Source organism: Populus trichocarpa, unplaced genomic scaffold, assembly GCF_000002775.5.
Source record: "Populus trichocarpa isolate Nisqually-1 unplaced genomic scaffold, P.trichocarpa_v4.1 scaffold_502, whole genome shotgun sequence".
Lineage (NCBI taxonomy): Eukaryota > Viridiplantae > Streptophyta > Magnoliopsida > Malpighiales > Salicaceae > Populus > Populus trichocarpa.
The window spans coordinates 107741-126651 of record NW_026291143.1 but is presented as its reverse complement, the minus strand read 5'-3'; the positions used below and the strand labels follow the sequence as shown (position 1 = coordinate 126651).

At 35.4% G+C, this 18911-nt stretch overlaps 5 protein-coding genes across 7 annotated transcripts; 4 read left to right on the top strand and 1 right to left on the bottom strand.

Annotated features, from left to right (window-relative positions):
• Positions 1-4: 4 nt before the first annotated feature.
• LOC127904859 (arabinosyltransferase RRA2-like) lies at positions 5-1010 on the top strand (the record flags this gene model as incomplete). The annotated part of the gene is made up of 1 exon (XM_052449872.1): positions 5-1010. A coding segment is annotated over one exon (660 nt), but the record flags the coding sequence as incomplete, so codon positions are not given.
• Positions 1011-3886: 2876 nt separating this feature from the next.
• LOC7456390 (deSI-like protein At4g17486) lies at positions 3887-6858 on the top strand. Its single transcript, XM_002313026.3, has 4 exons — positions 3887-4132; positions 5234-5485; positions 5639-5926; positions 6283-6858. The coding sequence occupies exons 2-4, from the start codon at positions 5275-5277 to the stop codon at positions 6525-6527; spliced, it is 744 nt and encodes a 247-aa protein (XP_002313062.1). The 5' UTR covers positions 3887-4132; positions 5234-5274; the 3' UTR covers positions 6528-6858.
• A 1021-nt stretch (positions 6859-7879) lies between these two features.
• Positions 7880-8791, top strand: LOC18102134 (probable NAD(P)H dehydrogenase (quinone) FQR1-like 2). The gene is made up of 3 exons (XM_024608785.2): positions 7880-8046; positions 8235-8327; positions 8533-8791. Exons 1-3 carry the CDS (start codon positions 7880-7882, stop codon positions 8789-8791), a joined length of 519 nt encoding a protein of 172 aa, XP_024464553.2.
• Positions 8792-9539: 748 nt separating this feature from the next.
• Positions 9540-11526, bottom strand: LOC7456392 (NEDD8-conjugating enzyme Ubc12). Of its 3 annotated transcripts, none has more exons than XM_024608824.2 (6): positions 11338-11526; positions 11040-11153; positions 10569-10677; positions 10285-10363; positions 10089-10205; positions 9540-10010 (listed from the first exon to the last, which is right to left on the bottom strand). In XM_024608824.2, exons 2-6 carry the CDS (start codon positions 11146-11148, stop codon positions 9873-9875), a joined length of 552 nt encoding a protein of 183 aa, XP_024464592.1. In that variant the 5' UTR covers positions 11149-11153; positions 11338-11526; the 3' UTR covers positions 9540-9872. The 3 variants fall into 3 exon arrangements, with proteins under 3 accessions (XP_024464592.1, XP_002313810.1, XP_024464591.1); XM_002313774.4 differs by having other exon boundaries at positions 11235-11524; XM_024608823.2 differs by lacking the exon at positions 11338-11526 and having other exon boundaries at positions 11040-11192.
• Positions 11527-12971: 1445 nt separating this feature from the next.
• On the top strand, positions 12972-17038 carry LOC7464045 (dolichyl-diphosphooligosaccharide--protein glycosyltransferase 48 kDa subunit). Its single transcript, XM_024608784.1, has 8 exons — positions 12972-13052; positions 13183-13236; positions 13332-13430; positions 13966-14000; positions 14480-14555; positions 14719-14790; positions 14867-14992; positions 15085-17038. The coding sequence occupies exons 1-8, from the start codon at positions 12972-12974 to the stop codon at positions 15220-15222; spliced, it is 681 nt and encodes a 226-aa protein (XP_024464552.1). The 3' UTR covers positions 15223-17038.
• The last annotated feature ends 1873 nt before the right edge of the window (positions 17039-18911 follow it).

Genomic DNA, 18911 nt, shown 5'->3' with positions numbered 1-18911 from the left:
TAAGAGAGACCCAGACAAGGGAATTGATTCTGTAGGAAAGACTGGAGGCAACCATGCTGTTTCAGGACTGAAATTTCATATATTGAGGGAATTTTTGCAGCTCGGATACAGTGTTCTTCTCTCAGATGTTGATATTGTGTATTTGCAAAATCCTTTCCATTATCTTTATAGAGATTCAGATGTGGAATCCATGAGTGATGGCCACAATAATATGACAGCTTATGGTTATAATGATGTTTTCGATGAACCTGCAATGGGTTGGGCTAGATATGCCCATACAATGCGGATATGGGTTTACAACTCTGGCTTTTTCTACATTAGACCGACAATTCCTTCAATCGAGCTCTTGGATCGAGTCGCTAATCGGCTCTCTCGTGGGAATGCTTGGGACCAGGCAGTTTTCAACGAGGAACTCTTTTTCCCTTCACATCCTGGGTATGATGGACTTTATGCATCCAGGAGAACTATGGATTTCTATCTCTTCATGAACAGCAAGGTCCTCTTCAAAACTGTGAGGAAAAATGCTAACTTGAGAAAGATCAAGCCAGTGATTGTGCATATAAATTACCATCCTGATAAGCTTCCGCGTATGCAAGCGGTGGTGGAATTCTATGTCAATGGCAAGCAAGATGCACTAAGCTCTTTCCCTGATGGATCAGAATGATAAATTTTTGGATTGGTGTTTCTTTCCTGCTTTTCAGAAGATAGCCTCTACATTTTCATGCTTAACCCTTCAATCATGTTGTAGACTTGTAATGAATTGTCCAAAACAAATTGTAAGGCCAAAGCCGCCACAGCTAGGACCCAATGGGAGCAGCACCATCATCCCCAGACAATCCTTATCAAATGTCCATGTTGGAAATTTTGCTCCTCTGGCAGAGCAAATTCTATGCCATTGTATTACAGGTTATGCAGGTAGCTTATGAGCCATTTGCAACCCTTTGTTTCCCAAACAGATGGTTTTCTTTCAATCGCTTATCTAGCACAATAACATTTGTTACTTTCCTGTAGTTGTATATTGCAAGTCAACATACCAATCTCATACGAAGAAATGCATGGGCATTTTGCTATACGTTATCTGTGTATGACTTTCTTCGCCGAAAATGAACATATTTTCCTTGATCTTGAACATTGCAATGGAAGAGGTAAATTTAGTTTCATTAAACTCCCTCCTCACAGCTCCAGTCGTGCCCCCCCAGTCTTACTTACAGTTGAAGTTTAGTTCATGTCATGTTGTCTTTGAACTACCAGCAATGTTTATGATATTTATCTACTGATAATGGCGGGTGAAAATGAAAAGGAGAAAAAAAAACCACCATGATTTTTATATGCATTGATGTCCCAGGTGAATTTCTGGTAGTTTCTTCTTACTGGTGCAGTCCTGCAACAAACATTGTTGAAAATTGGACGTAGCTGAGTTTTTTGTTGCTGCTGACGTAGCCGGAAGCTACTAGTTTAAGGTCCTTAAACGGACCCTCTTAGATTATCAAAATAATCATACGGGAGTTTATTTCATTAAGAAAATACTGGGTAGCCAGCGTTTTGACTGATCTCCACTTCCAAATTAAATGACTTTTCAATCTTGCAGACTATGAAATTATCCTTCATTTCTCATGCCTCAATAGATAAATACGAACTGTAAGGATGAGAACTCGGGAGTTCCCTATTGTACATACTTAGGATACAGATCAAAAACCATAACCTTATCTCCTATCCTATCTTCGAAGCTTCTGGAGACAAGCTTCAGTACATTGGTGGTATCTATTCTTAGTCTTACAGCTTTATAACCCACCATTTAGTAAATGTAAAATAATTTGAGAGTGAAGTTTCAAATCTGCAGAATTTATCCTGAATGCCTGCCTATTCTGTTGATGAATCTTCAGCAAAGACCTGATTTGCCTAGACAAAAACAGTTATCATCTGTCTTCAAGCTGGATATGAGAAATCTCACTCTGGTCAAGAGTTTGGTTCTGTTCACTTGAAGTGGTTTCTTCATCATTTTCGCTTTCGCTTTCAGCATCGGATTCCATGGCTACAAGATCAGAGATTGCATCTCGTTGATATTTCTTGGCTAGCTCCTCCTGTTTCATTGATCAATTAGCAACTTATTCAATTTTGATGTTGAGGGAAAGAGAGGAAACGAGAGAAAATGAATTAACTCTCAGTGTTCAGTTCAATTAGTAGCGAGAAATAGATTCAAACTTGAACAAGTATGGTACTGATGATAAGATAGATACAGAAATGACATTATTTAATATATCCTCAACATTATCAACTTCAAGAAATAATTATACCTAGGAAGCTAATAAAATGAAGCCCGAAAAGATTGGATAAAACAATAGAAAATTAACTTGAAAATGAAAAAAGAGAGGCAATAATCATAAGAAACAGGTTAAGAGGAGAGCCATTATGGATTTATTTGCTTATTTGATGCGCTTTCGCAGAACTGCAAGTACTATCCATGCCATTCATTATCATGTTCATCATCTACCTGACGGTCATTTCTTTCCGGTCTCTATGGAAGAAAGATCACCAACTGTTTTATAGCCCAACCGTTTAAACCCTTCAATTGAATTCTTAAATAATCACAGATTTGAATTTCACAATCCTTAGTTTATTTAAAAAATCAATAAAAATATAATTAAATTTTTAGTTCTAATTTTGTTTGGGAAATCTTAAAAGATGGACATTGGTGATGGTGGGGAAACAAAAGGTTGGATGAGGTGTTTGGATAGCCGGAAAAAGTTCACTTGAGCAGCCAGGAGACATCAACGGCATGTATCCGACTCCTTTTAGTTAAGGGCAATTGTGTCATCTTAAGAAAAAAACGTGGAGCGGCAATATCAAGTATCGACCCCGTTAGTTTCCAAACTCTCTTCGTTTTTCGTTTTTGTTTTTTGGAATGATGGTAACTTTTGTTCTTATATAATTATTGTCTTTTACGTTATATACAATATTTTGTTTATTATTCTCACTCTTCCGAAAACTAGAGTTGTGCTTTCTATTAGGTTGCAAATCATTTTATGTATATTACTTTTTTTATTATTTTATACCTTAATTTTTTTCACCTTTTTTTTATTCTCACATGATTTAAAAAAAAATTAAAAATAATAAAGATAAAAATATATTTAATTTAAGAGATAAATATAAAATTATAATATATATAATGAATATATTTTTCACTATTTTCTGTTTATATATATATAAAAGTCAAATTGAAAAATATAATGATGTCGCATGTTGGTTTACTTTTAAGAAATCAAATTTGGAGGAAAAAAAGAGTATAATGCATGAAAAAACTTGAGTATAAAACAACTAATTTTTTTTTTATAGAATAAAAAATCTTCTTATAATATTTTTTCTAAATCCTAATTTCTTTCATGACAAAATTTGTTATATTTATTTAAAAATACAATGAGAAATATATTATGAGATTTCAATTATTTCTTATCAATGCCAAGCACAGTAATTATTATTTCAGTTTTTCATAATTAGATTTAAATTGTCATTCGAATCTCCCTAGATTTTTCTATTTTTTTATGTTTAAAAATATAATATAATTATTTTTAAGTGTTTTTTACTTAGAAATATATTAAAATAATATTTTTTTAATTTTTTAAAAATTATTTTTGATATCAATATGTTAAAATGATATAAAAATATTAATTTTTTTAAAAATATATTTTTAAAATACAAAAATAAATATGCATGATATTCATTCCTATATGAAATATATCAACTAAATATGGGAGAAAATGAGAAGTCTAGTCCGATTTCCAAAAGCAATCCAGTCAACACTCATGTCCCATCAGCTTTTACCTTTACCTTTTTTCAGCAAATTTAATAATTAAATATTATTATTTTCTTCTTTTTCTTTGTCGATTCTTCTCTCTTTGCTCATTGGTCTTCCAAGAAAGAACAGCAGTTTCTGTGCCTGCTCCAGCTTTCATTTTTGTCAGTTGAAGGACAAGAACAAATGTGTGGGTTTCAGACGCGCATCTCTACCTTACTATTGCATTCTCAGGAGTTTTTCTTCTCCTTTTGACTCTTGAGGAAAACTGGCATTTTTGTTCCGGCATTCCCTTCTCCACATATGCTATGCTTCTTGAATGAATACCCCTCTAAAATAAAGGTAAAGGGGTCTCTCTCTCTATCATGGCTTAGCTTTGTTTAGCAATGTGCTTATGATTTCCAACTTTTCTTTCGTGGGTTTGCATTATTTTCATGGAATCCTGATTTCTTGATTTGTTCTGCATTTCTTTAGCAAGGCAAGCTAGTGTCCTTGATTCATAATTCTTCCTTCACATTGATGTTGATTTCTTTGATTCCTATTTTACTCCTTTGATGAGTTTGGTGCCCTTTTTTTTTCTTTCCAGTTCTGCATCTCTCGTTTTGTTTTGTATTATTCATGGTCAATGGGTTATTCTTTTGTTAACAATGGTGGTTGTTTACTTGGCTTTTGCACTTTGAGTAATTTGCTGACCTGATCTGTCTCCTTGAAAGAGCCATTTTCTTTGAGAATTATGTGTAGCCGACCCACTCAGTAGATTTTCAGTTCTGCCATCTTTTTGTTGAACCATATACTATTGTCGATTTGTCCTCTCCTCTCTCTCTCTCTCTCTCTTTTATTAATTCGGGAATGGTAAATGTCCAATGCAGCATGAGCATACTTGACTTTCTGTCATTTCTAATGAATTGGAGCACCTGAGGTTTTCTGATAGGATCTGGGGTGCTCTGGTGGAAGGACAATCTGTTCATATCTGACTCGTAGGTTAATGCCATAACTCAGTATTAAGAAACCAAATAAACTTGTATTGATCAATAAAGCCTTCACGTCCCAATTAGTTAACTTCTGTCTTTCTAAATAGATACTCATTTCTGACCATAACTTTTGGTGAGAGAGAACATAGCCGAGGAGAGAAAGACAGAATTGAAGACAAATAAGTTAGTATATAGAATCTTAATTTATATTTTCATTATTGGATAAATAACTCTGATATAGTTTGTATTTCCTTACTTATACTAGTCCTAAAAAAACATCATAAAAAATTATTTTTCATAACTAAATATGAAATAATAATAATTAAGAAAAATAATTTTTCCCTAAAAATCCTTCTACATTAGTTGCATGCAAAACATTAATTGTATGTGTTTGGTAACTGTATTATTTTAATTTTTTTCCATATTTTACTTATATATGGAATGGTTAATGTTTGTGTTGGCATATTTGCAGATCAGAAACAGGTAGACTTGTTCCTGGTTTCACCCGTAAACATGATATCACGACCAAAGAATGGGTGGCACTCTATTTTGCCCCTTAATTTCAGAGGCAAAGCAGTCACCGGCTTTTGCATTTTCCCAAAAGTTAAATCAGCAGGTTATAGCCCAGAAAACGCACCTGTCTACCTGAATGTGTATGACTTGACAAACGCTAATGGCTATGTCTATTGGGCAGGCTTCGGTATCTTTCACTCTGGGGTGGAAGGTTAGCACTTAGCAACACTTATTACACATTGCTCTTGATTGCCTTCTCTTCAATCAGATTATATATTAATAGAATGCTATGAATCATTCGATGCTTCATCTTCTCATTGGTTTTCTTCCTAAGATCGTAAACTGTCCTTCTGCATGCTTACAGTCCATGGTGTGGAATATGCCTTTGGAGCCCATGACTACCCATCAAGCGGTGTGTTTGAGGTTGAACCCCGGCAGTGCCCTGGTTTCAAGTTTAGAAAATCAATATTTATGGGGACAACGCGCTTAGATCCTAAACAAGTTAGAGAGTTCATGGAGCGCCAATCTGCTAATTACAATGGTGATACGTATCATTTGATTGTTAAGAACTGCAACCATTTCTGTGAGGATACGTGTTACAAACTGACTGGGAACCGAATACCGAAATGGGTGAATCGACTTGCAAGAATAGGTATTGGATAAATATCTTTCCTTCATGATACACCTCGTGCCATCTTTTGCATGACGTTCAAACTTCAAATACTGCGTATCAGTTGACTGCTGTGGATTACTGAACCCACCCAAACATTCATGTTGCAATTTTATGCGTGTTCCCTTCTCATCTCCTTGTGCTATCTTCAGTATTAATGAAGATGGATCTCTTGTAGCTTCCGACAGCAACAAGAAACAAGAATTTAATCATATCTACGAGACTTTTTATGCGAGCTGCATGTTCATTTACCACGCTTCTTCCCTTGTTATTTTTTCCCCTAAAAATTCTTTGTATTGATATAAAATTCTTTTTCACCGATTAACTTCTTTCTTTAGGTTCACTATGCAACTGTATACTCCCAGAGGCCCTCAAGGCCACTAAAGTACAGCATGACCCCAATTATCAAGAACGCGAAAGCGAAAAGAAGAGACTAAGAAGTTCCTTCAGTTGCTTTTCATCAATTTCAATGCCACAAAAGGAAGTCTCCATGTCTTCTTTGTTTCTGCACTCTCACTACAAAGGCTGCCTACCACCATGGGAATTGAAGAGGTCCAGAAAGGGTTCACTTAAGGAAGGATGAAAAAAAATGCCAGTGCTTTTGAAAGATTGTCAGTTGCGGTTTTGCAATTTTGAGGCATTCGGGGGATATCAACATCTTTCCTTTATACACGATTTTCTTGGAAAGTAAATATGTGCAAGGTGGTTGTTTTGAGCGCTACAATAGATTGCTTTACACTTCTTATCCCATCTCTGCCGGGCTGCCTCCCAGGAATTTGCTTGTTGTCTTCTATGATTGTATTCCGATGTCGTGCAAGCCTGTTTGCATTGCTAGAGAACTGGTGTAGATTTTTCAGTTGTCTACAAATCACATTGATCTCTTAATTTTCAGTAGCTCCTTCCGATTTTGGTTATACATGCTGTTTCTTTGGCTAAAAGATTCTCTTTTACGTTGCCTTTATTCTCGTTTGGTGTTAATTACTCTTTGAAACTTCACTCCCATTACATTACAAGAGCAAAATAGTAAAAGTTGCTTTCTGTTCATCAATTTCTTGACAAAAATCTCAAATAAATAAAATGTTCTAATTCTTCATGTTCCAAAATGGTGAAGATTTCCGTAAAATAAAAGAAAGGAGAGAGATTGATAAAATAAGCAAAGATGTGTTAAACTAATTACTCTACAGCCAACAAATATATGACTCATGTAGACCAAACCAGTTAAGAATGTAACTTGAGCTATTATGAAGATGATGAAGCTATTAGGTGAGGTTGTTTATATTAAGATTTTGATGTTAATTTAAATTGTTAGGTTAGATTAAAAGAGTAACGGGACAATAGAGATAATAAAAAAAAATTGAGGTTGCTGGGGAAAAAAAACTGCTTTTATTGAACTTTCAGATTCCTACGACAGAGATTCATGAGCGCTATTTTATGGACAGAAATCAAAATGCCAGCAAGAACATCTAAGGAAAGAGTGGAGCCGAAGACCCAAGACCCAGACAAACAAATTCTTCATCTTCGTTGTTTCAATTTCTGTTCATGCTACAGCATAATCAGGCTTGCATAAATTTACAATCTTTCTTTTAACTAAAGCTGCCGTCCAATCTTTTGATCATTTATAGTTCAAGATTTCAAGAAACGACAGAGAAACCAAGAATTCTATATTCTTGATCACCGATTCTGATTCTTGAAGATTTTATTGAATCTTTTGACATGGATAAAGGTGGTGGGCGTGTACCAAGCAAGAGAAGATTACCTATAGAGGTGCATGATCAAGCACCCCTCTCCAAGAAGAAACAAACCCTGCTATTTCCGCACAAAACCAAACCACATCCACGAACACAACAATCCCAGATCAATATAACACCACACGATTAGTTTAAAAAGAGTAAGAGTTACATTAATTTTTACTCAACGTATGATCATGTGGAGTTAATGGCAAGAAGAATAAAGAAAGGAGTGGATTCCACTCCTGAGGTTGAAGGAGTTTTGCATAGGATCCCAGAGACGTTGCCAAATAGGACTTCAGGGAAAATGAAGGTGCCCCAGAAAAGAAATGAGGTGCCTTTGGTGAAAGTTGATGAGTTGGTTAACGCTGATGGGTTCTTGCTTTGATTTCCTACAAGGTTTGGTTCCATGGCGGCTCAAATGAAGGCTTTTTTTCGATTTATAGCTTGTTTGGTGGGGAGATGGATAGTTAAAGTTTGATCAGCTTTCCCAAACATCAATCAACATTTTTTTATCAACAATGAAGGGATTTTTCATAAGTCTTAGATTGTGAGCTTGACAGGTGTAGCAGTGAACAGATGCAACAAGAATGTCTTGCTATGGAACTGTTTTTGCATTTATTAGTGCCTTGGAAGTACCCTAGTGATCAGATGGCGTAAAATGTCGGCCTGACAACTTAATGTCAAGTCCCTGATTGGGATTTTGCACTTCCGAGTTTCCTGCTTCAGTTCTAATGACATTGAAAGAGGACATGCAGTCAGGATAAACGATGTGCACTTATTTTAGGAAAACTAACCTCTTTTTGCAGTGTGAAATTTATGATTATCATCAAATTGATTTTTTTTTTCTTCATTTTGCAGCTTGACAGTAATCACTCAGTTAGTCCATCATGGGATGGTCTTTGTCCCTATTGGTCACACCTTTGGTGCTGGAATGTTCAGAATGGATTCCATTAGAGGAGGATCTCCATGTGGCGCAGAAGTCCTTTCTGGGGATGGCACAAGAGAGCCAAGCGAAATAGAGCTAGCTTTTGTGGAGCACCAGGGAAAATACATGGCTAAGGTAGTCAAAAGATTTGCCTGGCCCTTTTCATTTGCGCCTGGTGAGAACCACAACTAGCGCTGCTAAAACCAACATTCATTTACATCTCCGTCCACAATGTTTATATGTTGATCTTTTGTATGTTTCTCTCTCGTGTCATTAGATATCACGTGTCTATAGGTTTTAGATAGCTTAGGAGATTATTCTTTTGTAGCTTAACATTACTCCATGCCCGTTTTTCGTTCCCAGCTTCTGGCTCCCTGTTTCTTTGGTGTGTTACGTCCTTGTATATGGTTTGAAATGCCCATTTGATTATATCGGTTTTTATTCAGATGAACCATTTGATTGAGCTACCATATTGATCAAAAAATTGCGAGGTTGTGTTCTTTGACATAACTTTTTGCTTATGACTTTTCTGTGTTTTCTATCATAAGCATGTTGCCTGGGTTTTGCAATGTGAAAGACTTGCTGTTTACCCTGTACATGAAGCCTTGATCATGTTTGATATCCCAAATCATTAGCCACCGTGAGCAGATAAAAAGAGCAGCTTGAAACGAGTCACCATCACTGGGCAGTGTTCTAACAAAACAATAGAAGTCTTAAACAGCTTTATGCCCTAATCAGAAGTCGCTCTGCTTTTTTATGAGAACAAACCAAAATCAACAAAGGGTTACTTGTGTCTTGATTCAAAATGCGAAATTCTAAAGAGTGCCTTGTAGGAAGATCAGCAGCACTACTTTGTTTATTGACACTACCATGCATTCAAAGCAAGAGCTAAAATTTCTGCAGCTCTGGTATTTCAGCTATGGTCTTGACAAACACAAGATAGTCTTAAAAAGATATGAATGCATTACTTGTTTTTCAAGACTGAACTATGGAGAAAGTATTATTCCTAGCCAACATCAAGGAAATATATACATGACTAGATTCTCAAGTTCAGTGCTGCAGAATCGATTCATATTGAGAAATGGGGTAGTAATACTCCAGGCAGTATCTGACACATCACAACAATACACTGTCATACACACACCTTCACATTGGCCTTGCAATATTTTGAAGAATTAGCATCAATACACACGGGGAGAGAGATGAGACCAAAGTTGCAATCTCCTGAACTACATGCACTGAGCTTGATGCTTCCCATCGACAAGGACAGCAACTAGATACAGCGAGGGAAGAAGGTTTGTCCCATATATCCACCAGTCATTGCCCTTCTCACGTTGGATTCAAACAATTTTGGGTTATCTCTTAAGACAGCTGCGGCATCTTGATTGAGGGGATCCTCATGATTAGGTTCCTGCATGCACAAGTACAAACATCAACTAAATCGGACCTACAAAATAGCAAGAACCTAATCATGGAAGAAAAGCAATACCGTGAAAAGATGAAAGAGTCCATAGATTATTGTATTAATATTCAGAACAGGTTTCCAGTCTTCTCGTAAAATATTGAGGCAAACATTTCCTTCCAGGTCTATATTAGGATGATAAACCTGCACCGCATCCCAATCAAAGCTATGTTAATGGCAAAAGGATTTTGTTGAGTATGGAAAACAGAACATGCTTAACTACCTTTGTCTTGCACTTGACTTTTGGTGCTTCATGAGGATAGATGGATGAAATTTGGAACGAGAACACAAAAGTGCCACCTCTGTGACAGGAAAAGAAGTGCATCTAGTTAAGTAATTGAAACATATAACCCAGGAAACATGGCATAAAATTCCTTAAAAAACAAAAAACATAACAAAAGATGATTATTGGGAAGGAAATGAAAGTTTTAGGATCCTGAATGCCTTGCACCCAATTTTTCGAGCTAAGTAAAGATGGAAATGAGCGTTGCCTAAGAAATTACTTACCGATAATATCCTTCATCAGGACGAATGGTAACCTCAAATTTCATCAAGTCATCCTTGCCATTCGGGAAAGCCATTGTACAAGTTTTATGCAAGTTCAGTTCACTGATATCTATAAGAGAAACACCCTAACGTAAGATTTATGAAAAATCCAAAACCAGTGCGTCATAACCAAGAAACTTAAAATAGCAATGGAGTTCTTAATGAAAATAACAACCAGGTAGCTGATCCTAGTTTCAGCAACGGAATTCATGAAGGATAGCCCATTAACCAACCATAAAAGGCTAAAGATCAAAACTTTCTCTTCTACCCAGTTAAAACACTAGAAAGCATCTGAAAGTTCGTCAAAGTATAAATCTTAACAAAGCAAGCAAGACCCATATAACAAAAATAATGCTTTTCGAGCAGGATTAAATAAAAGCAATCATAATTGGCAATTAAAAGATAGTGATGAAGATGCATAGGTAGAACAACCTTTATGAAGACGTAATTCTCCTGCACTTTGTTTCTTGATAGGTGACTTTCCATTGGCGTTTTCAGCAAGTTCCCTTTGTTTCTCCTTCACTTTAAACAGCTTGATCATTTCTCCTTCACGATAAGAAGGGGAAACAGGGGTCAGCATCATCTCTGTAATTAATAATATTAAAGAAAACCGTGAGCAAAACCCACCTGTGTGTCGCAAAGAGTTCGATAAAGCTCCAATCAAGAAATTAAACAGCAGGAGTTGATCAAAATGTTTGACAAACACACGAAGATTAGGATGATGGGTTACAAGAAAGAAAGAAAGCTTAGCTGCTTTTCTTGGAACAAATGAGAGAGCGAAGGAGCTATGAAGAACGAAGGAACCTGAAAGCTTGTTAAAGATGCTCGTTGTTTACGAAGGAGAAGGGGAGAACGAGCTTTCTCTCTCTATGTCTATCGTGTCGGCGTCAAATATCGTCATCCACTTGCAGCGTAGTTGTAATACTTTTATCCTCTGGGTGCGTTTGATTTTGCCATTAAAAAATGTATTTTTAAATTATTTTTTATAACTTTAAATAATATATTAATATAAAAAAATAGTTTAATAAATTCTTAAAAAAAAACATTTTAAAAAACAATAATTTCAAACATTTTTTCCAAATGAGCAACCATAATAGTGATACTACTCTCTCTGTGTTTTTTTTCTCTCTCGATTATTGGAAACATGTTTTTGCAAACAATTTTGCTTTTACTGGCTAGAAAAATTACTCTTAAGAAAATAAACAGTAGCACTTTTTTTCCGCTATCTTGTAGACATTTCTTTCTCGAATTGGATTAAACCATTAAGATTTATTTACTGCATAGTTATTAAATTTGTCCCGTCTGAATTTAAATAAAAAATTAACTCAAAAAATTATTTCAGGCTTCGGCGTCTACTATACGTGGAGGTCAATATTTAAAGCTTTTCATCGTCTTCGAGAGGGCTTCGTGTACGCCTCGAAGTCTGACTATTTGTGGCTGATACAAAGGAACAGAAATCTGCAGACAAATGTTAAATGGATCTGGGCATGGAAGGTTAAGGCTCCGGAGAAGATAAGGATGCTGGTGTAGCACATAATGCGTGCTTGTCTGCCTACCAATTTAAAATCCAGAATCTAATCATTGGAAATATTTATGATATTAGGTTATATCTATTGACATTATCACTTGTTCATTACAATTCTCGTAAATAAAGAAATCTACTCCTTGAATAATCCACCATTATTTCTCCTTTAGAAAATTACCACCATTTTTTCATAAATTACCAAACCCTTACATTTCCACTATCAAGCAGCTCCGGCCCCGACGGGTAAACGAAAAAACCGCTCAAAACTCCAACAATTTAACAAATCCCCGGCCTCTCACTCTCCCACTCTAAAGTCTAAACCCCATCACCTCCAAAATGGCCATAAACCTTCTCCTTCGCCTAACTATCCTCCCCTTCTTCACCACGTCCTCCTCCCCCGACTCTCCAACCAACCGCCGCATTCTCATCTTACTCGACGACTTCGCACTCAACTCCCCACATCTCTTCTTCAACTCCCGCCAATCCCGCAACAACTTTAACCTTGACTTCAGACTCGCTGACGATCCCAAACTCTCACTCCAACGCTAAGGCCAATATACGAAGCTCTAATCCTCTTTTGCCCCTCTCGACCGCCAGTCACACTGTGATCCCTTCTAGTTTTCCGGTTAGGTTTTGGAGGATCGATTGATATCGCTGCGATTGCTAATTTTATTGATTATGGTCATTTGATTATTGGAGCGGATGCTAACCTGTCTGATTTAATTCGCGAAATAGCCAGAGATTGGTGTTAATTATTTAATTGTAAGTTTTTTTTATCATTTGTTTAGTGTTAAACGTAGTAGTGTAATTTAGTCTAATTGGTGTAGGATCCAGCAGCAATGGTTATAGATCATATTAGCTATGCGGTGTCGGATACTGAAGGAGATCATACATTGATTGCTTGTTTTATTAATTCTAAGGTGATTTTGGGAAGTGACAATATTGAAGTAAAACAATTACAGAAGTTTTGATGTTGATGCTCGTGTTGCTATGCTAGTGATGGTTTTGTTTTAATTTCTTATCAGTAGTTCTTTTACGAATCTGGTATAGGCTCCTGTGCTTTTTGAAGGGGTTGCACATACGGTAAATGCTGCAAATAGCTTGGTAATCTGGATTTATTTTCTGTAACTGTTGGCAGAATTGAAGCTTAAACGACTGTTTTACCTTAAGTTGTTTATCAAAATGTGTGGAGTTTTTAGGTATTAAAAGTTATTTCGGCTTCTCCAGCTGCATGTTCTGCTAACCCCAAGTCTGCGATGTCAAGTCCTCCAGAACTCACTGGTTCTGCAATCTCTTTAGTATGTTCATGTGCAACCTTTTGTTCTCTATTGTCTTCTAGATTTTGTCTTATTAACTTGCCATAATGTTTTTATAATTGCTATCTTGATATTTTTATGACTTTTTCTTGTTTTATTTTATTGAATATGTATATTTGCTTCCATGCTATGCTATTATCTATGCTCTGCTAATCTTTTGTTGAATATCAATCTACGGCTGGGTTAACACATATCAGGCAACATTTCAAGATATTGTTATCAATTATGGAAGGATACAAGAAAACTTCCTAATGCAACAAAGAAGCAAAGAGAAAGCAAGATTCGTATGTAAACTCAAAGAATAAAATGATTCGGTATGCCTGCATGTAACATCTCAAAGAAAAAAATTGCCCGTGCTTTCCTTTCCTTTCCTTTCAGGCAAGGAATAATGCACGAATTTTGATTGCTGGCTCATTAAGCATGTTCAGCAACAGTATGTGGCAGTTCTTAGGTGAACAAATTTTCTCATTGTGTACCCATTTTCAGATTGGCTTGGCTCCATTTTCAGATTCTTTAGATCTCTGGGGTGCAGAAGCCAGGGAGCTCAACCAAGTCAGTGAAGCCTTAACTTGCCTTTTTTTTTTTATCATCGTTTAAATATGTTCTGTGATCCATATGAAACTGTTACTATGTTCATTAAAAGAGTGCGAAGATGGATGTGGACACCAGAAAACCTGACAAAAAAATGACTACAAGAAAGGATTAACTTACTGAAGTGAGGTTATAGGAAGGTTGTGGAATTCTGTTGCTTTTTGCAGAATTCAGGTGGTTTTTTCTGGACTGGAAGAAACACATGGCTTACTAATTTTTATTTCTTTTTGTTGTTTGATGTGATTATCTGTCAAGGGCAGTAATGACAATGTAGTTATTGGTGTCTATTAAAACTACAATTTGGGACTTCTTCTTACTTGGTTTTCGGCACATGCGTCTGACTTAGTTATGAACGTGAACTTCAAATGAATGTTTTTATCATGCTGAAAAAATCTTGCAGATGCTATTGACAGCAAGTTAATTTTATTTTTTGATACCAGACATGTGAAATCCGGAAATGAGCAGTTCTTGACTGAACTCAACAAATGGATTTTCCATGATGGAGGTCATCTTAAGGTGAGGATGTTTTCATTTGTATTTTGGTATGATCTCTTAATATTGCCGAACATGAACTCATTCTGAACACTAGGAAATGAAAATTGCTATTTTCTTGTTGGTTACTTGTGATCACCTTATGTCCTTATTAATGCATTTATTTAAGACAGTTCATGATTTACAGGCTGTAGAAGTAAGACACCACGAAGTTGGGGAAGCTGATGAACCTGCAATTTACAGGATCAAAGATGAATTGGTAATATTTCTCTCTTGTTTTTTTTCTCTTTTTGTTAGAACTGGAGAAATAAATTGTGGATAAGCTTTGGTTGCAGGAATACTCTGTTGAAATATATGTGTGGTCTGGAGCAAGCTGTGAACCATATGTGGCAGATGATGTTCAAGTGCAGTTTTACATGATGAGCCCCTATGTTTTGAAAACCTTGTCAACAGATACAAAAGTAAGCTAGTTGATTATTGAGCATGTATATGCATGTGAATTTTGGTTTCCTCCATTGTTGAGGTTTTTGCTTCGTAATTATATGTACTGCAGGGTCTGTATTTCACATCTTTCAAGGTTCCAGATGTGTATGGGGTTTTCCAGTTCAAGATGGAGTGCCAAAGACTTGGTTGTTCAAGCTTATCCCTATCAAAGCAGGTAATTAAATTTCTTCTCCTACTTCATGGTTAGCATTTTTTATGACACCTTTGGTTTGGAACCCCTTTTAACCATTAATGTGAACTTTTTAATTTTAATTCCCTTGGCAATTCAGAGGGAAACAATAACTCTAATGCTTTATTGTAAGGCGCAAAATCCACCTGCATGGATTTAACTAAGCAATCAATGAACATTAATGGATGGTGCCAAAAGTTCATGTGATAATTTACAAGTGCGTGTATATAATGTTATGGGAGAGTCCATAATAATAACTGATTTTTAAAGTTAGCATTTTAAATTACAGATTCTTCAAAAAGGAATTTCTAATTGATTGGACTAAAGGCTTCTGCAGTGGTGTGTGATGCCTTTTTCATAATCATCTGGTCTTGTTCATGTGAAACCTGCATGCCTTCTTTGATCTCTGCTGTATTTTTTGACTTTCATTGCATAATAGGTGGTTGCTTGGGATCTTGTTAACTTATAACAAGGCAGGACGAACAAAGTACGTGCACCTTTGCTTATACTTTTCTTCATGCATCTTTTTCATATGTTGCCTAGCTACCGGTTGAAGTTATAGTTAAAAAGGGGAAAATAAATGGCACAGTAGCTTGAAATCTTGCCAACTTAATCAAATTCATTACAAACCTCTTAAGTTCAACAATACTGACAATTTGTATTTCATTTATATTCAGTATTATAGTCTGCTGAGTATTGAATAAGTACAGTGTCTTTTTCTGCTAGAGCTGCTATTGTTGATGCCGTGGGTTTTTGAAAATTGAATTGCATATTCCAGTCCGGCCCTATAGACATAATGAATATGAGAGATTTATACCAGCAGCTTACCCCTGCTATGGAGCTGCATTTTCTATGGTATTGCTCCTCTCTAAACCACTCTTAGCCATTTTCATTTTTAAAACCCTGCCATCAAAGTCATTTTATCTGTTACATCACTGGAGTTTAGGTTATAGACCCCTTCAGGTCGTCTGCCAGTACTCGTCTTTTTAGAATCTGGGATATTAGTCTTTGAACTTCTCATTAACCATTCATATCCTTAACCACATATTACTCCTTCTTGGTTGGGCAATGGAAGTTGATATGATGAGCATTTTGGTATTCACCCCTGGCTTGGTTTAACGTGGACTGGGCCTAAGCTGGATCTTTATTCAATAATTCTCTTCAGACTTGCTTATTGATTTGTCCAAGAATAGCTCTTTATCAAACCTAGTTAAGCTTGTTCTTAATATAGAATCTATCATTTCCTCCATGGAAAGATTTCTGTTGCTGTGCTGGTGTCAATGCTTGAACCCTAGTTGCTAAGATTTGGAACCACAATACCCAGGGACTATTGGTTTCCTCCATACAAAGGTATGGGCATCATATTGAAAATGCAACCTGTCTTGCTTGGAGGGAGCAAGGGATTTATCTCTGCATTAGTTTAAAAGATCCTGGGTCTGCTGGGTTCCAAAATATACGTTCTTGTTAATATTTATGTTGTTGCTTGACTTGTTAGCTTCTTGTGGTTTAAACAAGTTGAATGAAGTCAATTAGCTAGTTTACAAGCCAAACTTTGAGTTGTTCGTATGTATTTTTTTTTGCTTGAGAATGCTATATGACTGGCCTTCCGTGACACACAGAGGTAGAGAAGAGGGGGAGGGAGAGAAATTGAAAAGAAGGAACATTATGGGTTGGAATTGTTTATAAGCAATGGCATTGATAGATAATTACAATCTTGATGCGTCATTGATTGAATGGTCAAAGAATCACTTGGTCGCTCGTGTTATGGGTTCATGGCAGACGACAACTTAATTAGTATACCTCTTAATTCTGAAAAAATTTCTCTGTTTTTCCATTTTTGTTTGTTACAGAATGATTTTCTAATAAAATTATTTCCATTTTTTCTAAAATATTTTTAATTAAAGTTCATTTGATAAAATACTCATAATTGGAAAGGGGTAATTTAAAAAAAAAAATACACACACACGAATAAGCAGTAGTGATATGGCATATCAATAATTGACGTTTTCAATTCATATAAAAAATCAAATATGACGATCTTCTTAATTAACTTCCATGCCTATTGTTTTGTATAGAACAATTTATGGAAAGATTTTTCTTGAAATCACCTTTCAAGAAAATAGTGAAAGAAATTACTAGTTGATTTTTTATTTACAACTAACTCGAAAATAGTTATTAGTTGAAATATATACTAAATAAAGAATAGAATAGCATACTTGAAAGAAATATTTTTTTTGTTATTGAGTTTGAGCAAAGTGATATGCTCTATAAATAAAAATAATATTGATATTAATTCCAGATTGGATTATTATTGGATCGAATCCAAGTTGATTAATATTTGATTCATTCTATAAAACGTGTTAATCATAATTAGACTAGAATCATAAAAATTGTATACCAAATCTGTTTAATTACATCAAAGTCAAATAAAATTCAAGTCAAGATCTGGTCCTTTAACGCACCCTAATCAAAAGCATAACTTCCTATTGTTGAGTCCATTTTTATTTTAATTAAAATGACAACTTTCTCCATTAACTTTTTTATTACTCATACCTAGAATGCTAGTGTTTTATATAATTATGTTTCAAAATTCTTTATTTATATTATTTATTGATTTTTTAAAAACTATGTGTCTATATATATTATCATTCTATTTAACTGTTTTTTTTTTTTTTTGTAGTTTTTTAAATTAAAGAACCATTCTCATATACACTTCTCATATGAATTTAAAGAATCATAAATCACTTAATAGGTAAATAAAATATATTTTTTAGAATATTTTTAATACATCATAGTATTTATTTGTCATTGGTATAATAAAAGATTTAACCACAGATATACCAGCACCATACAATAATTAGTAATCAAACAATGCTTTCATGTAACAACACAGCAAGACTGAAGAGACCCATCACGAGTTAAGTCTTTCAAGCATCAAACTTTGAAATATTTAAAAAAATAATTTCGTCCTTTGCAAAGAAAGGCGTGGGGGCCGACTGCCGATGGTATATCGGGGAGTGTCAATAGCTGTTCCCTTCTCCGTTTGTTCTCCTGTTTGCTAGTATATTAATTGTATCGCTAATCATACAGGAAACAAATTAAATTCCCATTTCCTTCCATTGACATCGAGATTTAGAATCTGTGAAATTGCCTTCCATTTATATCGATATTCGATGAGATATACCTAACGATTTCATTCAGCCTATAATGATTACTCAATCCTTTTCCTTCCATTTACATCGAGATTTGTGAGATTTATGTCCATATTCGTTGAAATATAATCACTCAATCCGCTATATATATATGTAGTGTACAAGGATTCAAGGGCCCTAACTACAAAGATTTAAAGGCTGAGGGAAAGAAATTTTGATTGAGATCGACATGGAGGGTAAGGGTATTCGGGCAAGCATTCTCCTGGTCCTGATGCTGGTGTTGATGGTTCTGTGTAATGCGAGAATGGCTGCTTCAGACTGCTTTACTCCCTGTGTTCAAAAATGCAAGCTTCAAATTGAGCCAGGAAAATGTATAAAAGAGTGTGAAATTAAATGTGGCGATGGTCCAGATGTGAATCGTCAGAATCAAGTGGATGATGGCAAAGAAGCTGCAAAACTAAGTTGATGTCTTGCACAGTTCAGCTGTTTTGAATTTAGCAATAAGGCATACATCACATCCATTTATCTTCTTCAATAAATGGTTCATGTTTTTTT

Coding starts and splice junctions, on each gene's coding strand:
- LOC7456392 (XM_024608823.2), bottom strand. CDS start 11,190: ATGATGCTGACCCCTGTTTCCCCTTCTTATCGTGAAGGAGAAATGATC. Junction 10,678..11,039: donor AGAATTACGTCTTCATAAAG/GTTGTTCTACCT, acceptor TTTCTCTTATAG/ATATCAGTGAACTGAACTTG. Junction 10,364..10,568: donor CCTGATGAAGGATATTATCG/GTAAGTAATTTC, acceptor TTCCTGTCACAG/AGGTGGCACTTTTGTGTTCT.
- LOC18102134 (XM_024608785.2), top strand. CDS start 7,880: ATGGCAAGAAGAATAAAGAAAGGAGTGGATTCCACTCCTGAGGTTGAA. Junction 8,047..8,234: donor GAGTTGGTTAACGCTGATGG/GTTCTTGCTTTG, acceptor TGAGCTTGACAG/GTGTAGCAGTGAACAGATGC. Junction 8,328..8,532: donor TACCCTAGTGATCAGATGGC/GTAAAATGTCGG, acceptor TTCATTTTGCAG/CTTGACAGTAATCACTCAGT.
- LOC7456390 (XM_002313026.3), top strand. CDS start 5,275: ATGATATCACGACCAAAGAATGGGTGGCACTCTATTTTGCCCCTTAAT. Junction 5,486..5,638: donor CTTTCACTCTGGGGTGGAAG/GTTAGCACTTAG, acceptor GCATGCTTACAG/TCCATGGTGTGGAATATGCC. Junction 5,927..6,282: donor GAATCGACTTGCAAGAATAG/GTATTGGATAAA, acceptor TTCTTTCTTTAG/GTTCACTATGCAACTGTATA.
- LOC7464045 (XM_024608784.1), top strand. CDS start 12,972: ATGGTTATAGATCATATTAGCTATGCGGTGTCGGATACTGAAGGAGAT. Junction 14,791..14,866: donor ACAGGATCAAAGATGAATTG/GTAATATTTCTC, acceptor CTTTGGTTGCAG/GAATACTCTGTTGAAATATA. Junction 14,993..15,084: donor CCTTGTCAACAGATACAAAA/GTAAGCTAGTTG, acceptor TATGTACTGCAG/GGTCTGTATTTCACATCTTT.